Source organism: Megalops cyprinoides, chromosome 13 (assembly GCF_013368585.1).
Source record: "Megalops cyprinoides isolate fMegCyp1 chromosome 13, fMegCyp1.pri, whole genome shotgun sequence".
In the NCBI taxonomy this organism is placed as follows: Eukaryota; Metazoa; Chordata; class Actinopteri; order Elopiformes; family Megalopidae; genus Megalops; species Megalops cyprinoides.
In genome coordinates, this window is record NC_050595.1 from 555,001 (window position 1) to 565,000 (window position 10,000).

The following is a 10,000-nucleotide window of genomic DNA, read 5'->3' on the forward strand; positions in this document are numbered from 1 at the left end:
CATCCGTAACGAAAATAAAAAGAAGATTCTGTCCTACAGGGACGTGGGGGGTGTTTGCAGGGAAGTGTGCTGGGGGGGGGGGGGGGGGGGGGGTCCAAAGGGAGGCTAGAGGGATGAAAAATACATTCTGTCCTTATTTCACAGGCCCTGTGGAAATGCACATCTTCAGTTCTTCGCTCCCTTTTTGTGTATTTATTTTTTAAATTTTAATACTGTCTGTTGTGCGTTGATGCAGATGGCGATGACGACCCGGGTCTCTCCTGGGTGGCGTCCTCCCCCTCCAGCAAAGACGTGGCGTCGCCCTCGCAGATGCTGGGGGACGGCTGCGAGCTGGGGGGGGGCGAGGAGGAGGGGGGCGCCGGCCTGCCGTACCCCTGCCAGTTCTGCGACAAGTCCTTCAGCCGCCTCAGCTACCTGAAGCGGCACGAGCAGATCCACAGCGACAAGCTACCCTTCCGCTGCACCTTCTGCTCCCGCCTCTTTAAGCACAAGCGAAGCCGCGACCGCCACGTCAAGCTGCACACCGGCGACAAGAAGTACAGCTGCCAGGAGTGTGAGGCCGCCTTCTCCCGCAGCGACCACCTGAAGATCCACCTGAAGACCCACAGCTCCAGCAAGCCCTTCAAGTGCAGCGTGTGCAAGCGTGGCTTCTCCTCCACGTCCTCTCTGCAGAGCCACATGCAGGCCCACCGCAAAAACCGCGAGCACATGGCGTCTCGTGCCGAGCGGGAGCAGGGCCGGCGCGAGGGCGGGGCCGAGGGCGGGGCCGAGGGCGGGACCGAGCACGACCAGGACCTCTACATGTGCGACTACTGCGAGGAGACGTTCAGCCAGACGGACGAGCTGGAGAAGCACGTTGTGACGCGGCACCCGCAGCTGTCGGACCGGGCCGAGCTGCAGTGCATCCACTGCCCCGAGATCTTCAGCGACGAGGCGCTGCTGCTCGCCCACATCGACGGCACGCACGCCAACCGCAAGCACAAGTGTCCCGTGTGCGCCGAGCACTTCCTGTCCGTGGAGGACGTGTACTGCCACCTGGACAGCCACCGGCAGCCCGACTCCAGCCTGCACAGCGCCAGCCCTGACCCCGCGCTGGGCAGCGTAGCCTCCATGAGCAGCGCCACGCCCGACTCCAGCGCCTCGCTGGAGAGAGGCTCCACCCCCGACTCCACCCTCAAACCATCGCGGGGCGGGCGCAAGCTGGGGCCCTCCTCCTCGGACCGCGAGGAGGGCGGGACGGGGTGGGCCGCCTCGGGGAAAGTGACCTACAGCTGTCCGTACTGCTCCAAGCGGGACTTCAACAGCCTGGCGGTTCTGGAGATCCACCTGAAGACCATCCACGCGGATAAGCCGCAGCAGAGCCACACTTGCCAGCTGTGTCTGGACACCCTGCCCACGCTGTACAACCTGAACGAGCACGTGCGCAAGGCCCACCGCGCCAGCTCCAGCGCCTTCCCCCTGCTGCAGTTCAGCAACGTCTCCGCCTTCCACTGCAACTACTGCCCCGACATGTTCGCAGACATCAACTCCCTGCAGGAACACATCCGAGCCTCCCACTGCCTGCCCGGGGCCGGCTCCACCCCCCTGGAGGGAAACCACGCCTTCTTCTGTAACCAGTGCTCCATGGGTTTCCTGACGGAGTCATCCCTGACCGAGCACATCCAGCAGACGCACTGCGCCGGAGCCGCCAAGCTGGAGTCCCCCGTGCTGCAACCCTCCCAGTCCTTCATGGAGGTCTACTCCTGCCCCTACTGCACCAACTCGCCCATCTTCGGCTCCCTGCTCAAGCTCACCAAGCACATCAAGGAGAATCACAAGAACATCCCGCTGGCCAACAGCAAGCGGCAGGCCAAGGCGGCTGACCTCAGCCCCGCCTCCTCCGACGTGGAGATCTCCTCCAGCAAGCGCCACAGGCTGTCAGCAGACGCCACACCCATGGGCAGCACCAACGGTGAGTACCCCTGCAACCAGTGCGACCTCCGGTTCTCCAGCTTCGAGGGCTTCCAGACCCACCTCAAATCCCACCTGGAGCTGCTGCTGAGGAGGCAGTCCTGCCCACAGTGCAACAAGGAGGACTTCGATTCCCAGGAGTCTCTGCTGCAGCACCTGACCGTCCACTACACCACCACGTCCACTCAGTATGTGTGCGAGAGCTGCGACAAGCAGTTCTCCTCGGTGGACGACCTGCAGAAGCACCTGTTGGACATGCACACCTTTGTGCTGTACCACTGCACCCTGTGCCAGGAGGTCTTCGACTCCAAGGTGTCCATCCAGGTGCACCTGGCCGTCAAGCACAGCAACGAGAAGAAGATGTTCCGCTGCACAGCCTGCGCCTGGGACTTCCGCCGCGAGGGAGACCTGCAGCTGCACGTCAAGCACAGCCACCTGGGCCACCCGGCGGGGACGGCCGGCGCCAAGGCCCGCAAGTGCATCTTCTGCGGGGAGACGTTCGGCACGGAGGTGGAGCTGCAGTGCCACATCACCACCCACAGCAAGAAGTACAACTGCCGCTTCTGCAGCAAGGCCTTCCACGCCATCGTGCTGCTGGAGAAGCACCTGCGGGAGAAGCACTGCGTGGTGGATGGCGGCGGCAGCGGCGGCAGCCAGAACGGCACGCCCAACGGCGTGGCACAGGGCGGGAAGCGGGGCGGGGCGGGGGCGGGGCCAGGGGCAGAGCCGGCCGACCTGCAGAACATGCTCCTGAAGAGCGGGCAGGACGCGGCCAACAGCCACGAGGCCAGCGGCGAGGACGAGGTGGACGCCTCCGAGCCCATGTACGCCTGCGACATCTGCGGCGCCGCCTACACCATGGAGGCGCTGCTGCAGAACCACCGTCTGCGCGACCACAACATCCGGCCGGGCGAGGACGACGCCGGCTCCCGCAAGAAGAAGGCCGACTTCATCAAGGGCAGCCACAAGTGCAACGTCTGCTCGCGCACCTTCTTCTCGGAGAGCGGCCTGAGGGAGCACGTGCAGACCCACCGCGGCCCCGCCAAGCACTACATGTGTCCCATCTGCGGGGAGCGCTTCCCCTCCCTGCTCACCCTCACCGAGCACAAGGTCACCCACAGCAAGAGCCTGGACACGGGCAACTGCCGCATCTGCAAGCTGCCGCTGCAGAGCGAGGAGGAGTTCATCGAGCACTGCCAGATGCACCCCGACCTGCGTAACTCCCTGACCGGCTTCCGCTGCGTGGTCTGCATGCAGACGGTCACGTCCACCCTGGAGCTGAAGATCCACGGCACCTTCCACATGCAGAAGCTGTCGTCCTCCAGCGGGGGCGCTGGAGGGGGCTCGGCCTCGTCCTCGCCCAACGGCCAGCTGCAGGGACACAAGCTGTACAAGTGTGCCCTCTGCCTGAAGGAGTTCAAGAACAAGCAGGAGCTGGTGAAGTTGGACGTGAACGGCCTGCCCTACGGCCTGTGCGCTGCCTGCATGAGCCGCGGGGCCAACGGCCAGTCGCCTCTGAGCGGCGGGGCGGCAGGGGGTGCTGGCGAGGCTGGGGAGAAGCCCCCCGCGGGCCTGCGCTGTCCCGAGTGCGGGGTGAAGTTCGAGACCGTGGAGGACCTGGAGACCCATGTCCAGGTGGACCATCCGGAGGTGAGCCCGGACACCAGTGGGCCGAAGAAAGTGACAGACGCCTCCCCCGTCCCTAAAGTGAGTCCCACAATGCGCTGCGTCTGACATCTCTACCACTCCATACACTGTGCATAACATAGCATGCGTTTCTCCATTCATCACAGGTGTAGCGTACTGTGTTAAGTGTACCGTAGTGTGTTGTGATATATGTGTGTAATGTGTAGATTGAAGAGCCCGTTACGTCGGTGAACGGCAGGGCTCGTGTGAGAGCGAAGCTTTGTTCTGTTACACAGGAGCCTCTTTTCATGGTGTTGCTCTTCTGTACGCCTCTCACCTCCTTCCCACAAACGCTTTTCCTGCAGTGCTCTCTCCCTTGTTCCTGCTCCATTGTGTTGCGTTCCCAGAGTGCACTGCTTCGAGAGCGGATTCTGTGCAGTAAAATGTGTGAATTGAGCTGTGCTCTCCCCCAGGCTGCAGAGGGCTGTGCGCATCCATCCGGAGGGGCGCGTGTTCGCTCTACTCGATATTGACGGCAGAGTTCCTGAGATCCCCAAACTTCACCTGAGCTTTTGTTTCAGCTCTCGGTGTAGTGGGCGAGAGCTTCCCCATACGCCCATTTATACGCGTGTGTGTGTGTGTGTGTGTGTGTGTGTGTGTGTGTGTGTGCACGCAGTGCTGTAGCATGCTCAGTATATTCTCTCTGAATGACGTCTCCACACATCTGTGGTCTTACAGAAGAAGACGTACCAGTGCATCAAATGCCAAATGACCTTCGAGACAGAGCGAGAGATTCAGATCCATGTTGCAAACCACATGATCGGTGAGTCAATAGAATTTCCTCTGTGTGCGTGTGTGTGTGTGTGTGTGTGTGTGTGTGTGTGTGTGTGTATCTTGCTGCTTAGCTTGTTCCCTCTTCCTGTGGCGTGCCCCTCACCCCCCCGCCCCGCTCCACTCTCCCCCACACCCCGCCCCCCGCCCTGCTCGGGTGTGAGACAGACAGGTGAGGGGAACAGCTCTATTTCAGGAAACGCAGCTCTGCTCTCGACAGCTGTTCCGCTCAGCTGTTAACTCCTCGCCTGTGCAGCCGGCCGTACGGGGCTGCAGCCTCTGAAACCGAAAACACACAGGCGGGCTGGAGAAAGCTCTACCTGGGCGAGTCCCCCACCCCCTACTCCCAGTGCTGTCCATCACTCTGCCCCGGTGTGGGAGAGAGGGCCCACACAGTCACCACAGGCCTCAGAGATGAGGGGGAGCTGGAGGCACTGTACGGTGGAGGTGTGGCAGGGTGGGGGTGCAGCGGGGTGGAGGCGCGGCGGGGTGGGGGTGCAGCGGGGTGGAGGCGCAGCGGGGTGGAGGCGCGGCAGGGTGGAGGTGCAGCGGGATGGGGACGCGGCGGGGTGGAGGTGCAGCGGGGTGGAGGCACGGCGGGGTGGAGGCACGGCGAGGTGGAGGCGCAGCGGGGTGGAGGCGCAGCGGGGTGGAGGCGCCGGACACCTCCTGACCTCCTCTCCCAGGTTCCCTCCTGTGATGATGTTGCTGTGCTGTCAGGACGCAGTAATGGTAAAGAACCAGCAGGTTAAAGTTGTGGAGACCAGAGCTTTGCATGCTGGGATTGTCTGGCACCAGCATCTGCAGTGGTCAGTTGGACTGTGGGTGTGCTTTTTGATTAAGTAGCATTTGAATATTCTATAACTCTCAGGATCAAATAATCGAATAATCGCCATTCCTCCAGCGTTTTATGTAAATAACAGTTCATTTGGACTTTCAGTCAGGAATATTATTAATATCAATAAATCATCATGTTTTATGCAGGATTCTTAGGCTCCACTTCTTTAATAATTTACCCGTTTTTTCTTTTTTCATTAAACATTAAAGTACTGATCGTTTAGTGATTTCACAGTTGAACATTCGAATAATGAAATATCCGTTCCTGCGTCTCCTCTGAAGCTGCTCTGGCGGGTTGCCTCTGTGAGAACGCAGTTCACCGCACCGCGCTGTAGCAGATTTATCTTCAGGGGGCCCTGGGTAAATGCGCTGAGCAAACAGCTGAGTGCCGTGCCAGCGGTGGCCGGCCGCCGGCGGCAGCACGGGGTTTCACTGCCTTTCCGGAGATCGTAGGTCAGAAGAGCTGACGGGGGAGAGGTCCCGCAGTTGGACAGGACCGCTCACCAGGTTCAGCACCTCGCTAAGGTCATGGGCATTCTGTTCCCGTTTGACTTCGAACATGGTCTCGCACGCCAATTTTTTCTTTTTATTGCCATAAATTAAGATGATCCTGGAGCTTCGCGTTTCTTTCAGTGCAGTGGGCGCGGTGTGCTGCTAGCGCCCAAATTTACAGCCACTCTGCTTTGTGGATAACAAGCAACAAATGCCTATACGTGAATCGTGTTTTATGAAATTTTAATGGGTTTTCGCATGCATGCACATTTTACTGTTGGAGTAAGATTGTTTTAAGTCCCCACCTCCTACACACACACACACACACACACACACACAGAAAATCCTCTCCTTTCATCACGTTAATTTCCCTAAAAGGCGATGATTGCAGGAGATACAGGGGTCTGGAAATGGGAAAGCGGAGAGCGAGCCGTGTTCCCTGCCATGGAGGGAATTTTGGGTTAATTAACATCATAATTGTCAGAAAGCTGGCGGAGATTAATTATGGAATTGAGGCAGATTATTTTAAGTGCCATCATTATTTTATTATTTTTCTCCCCTTCTTCAAAGATTGATGACGTCTTTTAAATAATAAAAAAGAGCAGCGTATTAACCTTTATCTGACGCTGCATTTGCGAGAAAATTAGCGAGAGATCACAGAGGAGCAGCCGTTTCTCTCCTTCTCCTTTCTTTCCTTTGCTGTGATCACCAAACAATTATTCCAGCCCTGCACTATCTGCCGCCTTTGATACAGAGCTGCTGAGCCCCCCCCCCCTCTTTTTCATTTAGTGTACAGATATAAATCCTTTCAAAATACAGCACTTTCCCTCAAAGCGTTTTGTAACATATCCATTTCGCAGGGTATATGAAGAAATTGTTGATGTATTACCTTATCAAGAGCAGAGTGAAAATGATGCTTTTATTGACACACAAAATATGCATGCTGTGTTAATGTTATGTTAATGTTATAGAAATGTTACCTGGACAGTACTGCTGTTGTACGCTGTGCAGGTTCCGTGTCTCCGTGCTGCGTTCGCGTTTCGGAGCGCTGCTGACCGCGTACCTCGCCCCCCCCCCCCCTCTCTGACCCGCAGCTCTACGTGCCACTGTTCCTGCCCGCCGCAGCAGAACAGCTTCCAAAATCCACCCGCACAGGGCTTTTAGAAACACTAATTATGATGATGTCACTAACATGTCAGTGAGATATGAGGCCTTTTTTGAGGGACTGCATTGATAAACACAGGATGCATATAGTATGTTTCATGAACAGTAATCATACATTGTGAAACTGTCATTTCTGGCAGAGGCAGCGGGGGTAATGGACAGTGTCCCTCTGAGGTTCAGGCTGCTGCTTGTCCTCCTGGGAAGCTGAGGTGGGGGGTGATGGGCAGCAGTGTAGCATAGTGGTTAAGGAGCAGGACGCGTAACCGAAAGGTTGCCGGTTCGATTCCCCGCTGGAGCACTGCTGCTGTACCTTTGGGTACTTAACCCAGAATTGGCTCAGTAAATATCCAGCTGTAAGAAAAAAGTAACCGATGTAGTCACTCTGGATAAGAGCGTCTGCTAAGTGCCAATGATGTAATGTAATGTCTTTCTGTTCGGAGGCAGGTAGCGAACTGGCAACCTCTGCCTCTGGCAAAGCCTGTTCAGTATCAGGAGAAGCTGCAGTGTGTTACTGTATCAGGAGAAGCTGCAGTGTGTATCAGGAGAAGCTGCAGTGTGTATCAGGAGAAGCTGCAGTGTGTTACTGTATCAGGAGAAGCTGCAGTGTGTATCAGGAGAAGCTGCAGTGTGTTACTGTATCAGGAGAAGCTGCAGTGTGTATCAGGAGAAGCTGCAGTGTGTTACTGTATCAGGAGAAGCTGCAGTGTGTATCAGGAGAAGCTGCAGTGTGTATCAGGAGAAGCTGCAGTGTGTTACTGTATCAGGAGAAGCTGCAGTGTGTTACTGTATCAGGAGAAGCTGCAGTGTGTATCAGGAGAAGCTGCAGTGTGTTACTGTATCAGGAGAAGCTGCAGTGTGTTACTGTATCAGGAGAAGCTGCAGTGTGTATCAGGAGAAGCTGCAGTGTGTTACTGTATCAGGAGAAGCTGCAGTGTGTATCAGGAGAAGCTGCAGTGTGTATCAGGAGAAGCTGCAGTGTGTTACTGTATCAGGAGAAGCTGCAGTGTGTTACTTGTCGTGTTTCTCAGGATGGAAGCAGGCACTACACACTGCTCTGTCCCTTCTTGTGACAGCTGCTCTCAGTGATCTCAGACTGGTGCATTTTCAAGCCTTAACAGGAGCTGTTCCTGATCACAGAACTGCATGCACCTTTGTGTGTGTGAGAGATGTGTGAGCATGCTTACATACATGCACTTTTGCGCAAACACAAAGTTTTACAGAGATTTTTACAGAGAGAGTTTTTCTCTCCCTTATTTGAGAGTGTTCACGCACGCACACACGCACGCGTACGCACGTACGCACACACACGCGCACGCGCACGCACACGCACACACGCACGCGCACGCACACACACACACACACACACGCACACACACACACTCACACAGTGTATTATCTGTGACAGCCTGGCAGAGCAGTGAGGCACGTTCGTTATCCTTTGCCTGGTCATTCAGTCTGTCAGCCCGTCAATCACAGTCTTTGACCTGTCAGCCACCGCTCTGCTGTGAGATCACTTTGGAATTCGGTTATCCCCATTGCCATGGCGATCCCGTTGCGTCCCGTTAGATTTGGAAGGTCAGTGATTTACAGGGAGGGGCGAGACTTCACATTGTCTAATCCAATCCAGTAATGTGCTTTACAGCACGCTCTGGTGCCCTGTGTAACCGTGGAGACGGGGGGGGGGGGGGGGGATCAGTGTGTGTACCCGGGTACAGGCCTGCAGCCCGGCCTCACTGCCTCTGCTCTGTGGCAGAGACACTGATAGGAAACCGCAAACAATGCATTCTAAACCCTGCAAGAGGTGACCGTGTGTGTGCATGCGTGTGCGTGCGCGCGCGTGTGTGTGCGTGCATGTGTGTGCCTGTGTGTGCGTGCTTGTGTGCGTGCGTGTGTGTGTGTGCGTGCATGTGTGTGTGTCTGTGTGCGTGTGCGTGTGCGTGCGTGTGTGTGTGTGTCTCTGTGTGTGTGTGCGTGCATGTGTCTGTGTGTGTGTGTGTGCGTGCGTGTGTGTGTCTGTGTGTGTGCGGGCGTGTGTGTGTGTGTGTGTGCGCGCACAGTGTGTGTGTGTGTGTGTGTGTGCGCAGTGTGTGTGTGCGCAGTGTGCGCAGTGTGTGTGTGTGTGTGTGTGTGTGTGTGCGCAGTGTGTGTGTCTGTGTGTGCGCACAGTGTGTGTGTGCGTGTGTGCGCAGTGTGTGTGTGTGTGTGTGTGTGTGTGTGTGTGCGCACGCAGTGTGTGTGCACAGTGTGTGTGTGCGTGTGTGCGCAGTGTGTGTATGGTGTGTGTGTGTGTGTGTGTGTGTGCAGTGCATATGAGCAGTCTGGCCGTGTTTGACAGGAAGTGAGGAGTCAGAGTAGCAGAGAGAGATGAAGAGACAGAAGGACAGAAGGACTGAGGGACACAGGGACAGAGACTGAGAGGATGGAGAGATGCTGCTATATAAATCAGAACTGAGACAGACAGACAGCCGCACAGATGGAGAGCAGGATGGAAAGGAGAGACCGGAATGGGAGCGTAAGAGAGAGGCCTGCCATTGGGTGCCTCGGCCGTTTGTCGGTGCAGCTGGGGGATTGTGGGTCGTGGTGTCCAGGCAGTTTTTGGTTGTTGATTGACAACAACAAGCCCTCATTGGGGGGGACGTATTTTTAGCTGTGCCACACTGAGTGGGAGGGGGGGTTCCAGGCCTGAGCTGGGAGAAGCCTATGCACCCCCAACACACACACGCACACACACACACACACGCACACACACTCACACACACACACACCTGTGGGTTTATTCACAGTCCTCTGCATTCATGTTTTAATTTTAGAGCTAGATTGCCATACACTCACCCCTGAAAGCAGCTCTCTCTCCCACCCCTGAAAGCAGCTCTCTCTCTCTCACCCCTGAAAGCAGCTCTCTCTCTCTTACCCCTGAAAGCAGCTCTCTCTCCCACCCCTGAAAGCAGCTCTCTCTCTCTTACCCCTGAAAGCAGCTCTCTCTCTCACCCCTGAAAGCAGCTCTCTCTCTCTCACCCCTGAAAGCAGGTCTCTCTCTCACCCCTGAAAGCAGCTCTCTCTCTCTCACCCCTGAAAGCAGCTCTCTCTCTCTCACCCCTGA

At 56.6% G+C, this 10,000-nt stretch overlaps 1 protein-coding gene across 2 annotated transcripts in view; it reads left to right on the plus strand.

The window, feature by feature from the left end:
- Nucleotides 1-10,000, plus strand: part of znf423 (zinc finger protein 423) — a 130,055-nt gene that overhangs the window by 65,353 nt on the left and 54,702 nt on the right. For both annotated transcript variants that reach the window (XM_036543949.1, XM_036543950.1), the window contains exons 4-5: nt 236-3,657; nt 4,315-4,399. In XM_036543949.1, coding sequence (XP_036399842.1) covers nt 236-3,657; nt 4,315-4,399 — 3,507 coding nt within the window. The remainder of the gene's footprint in view (nt 1-235; nt 3,658-4,314; nt 4,400-10,000) is intronic.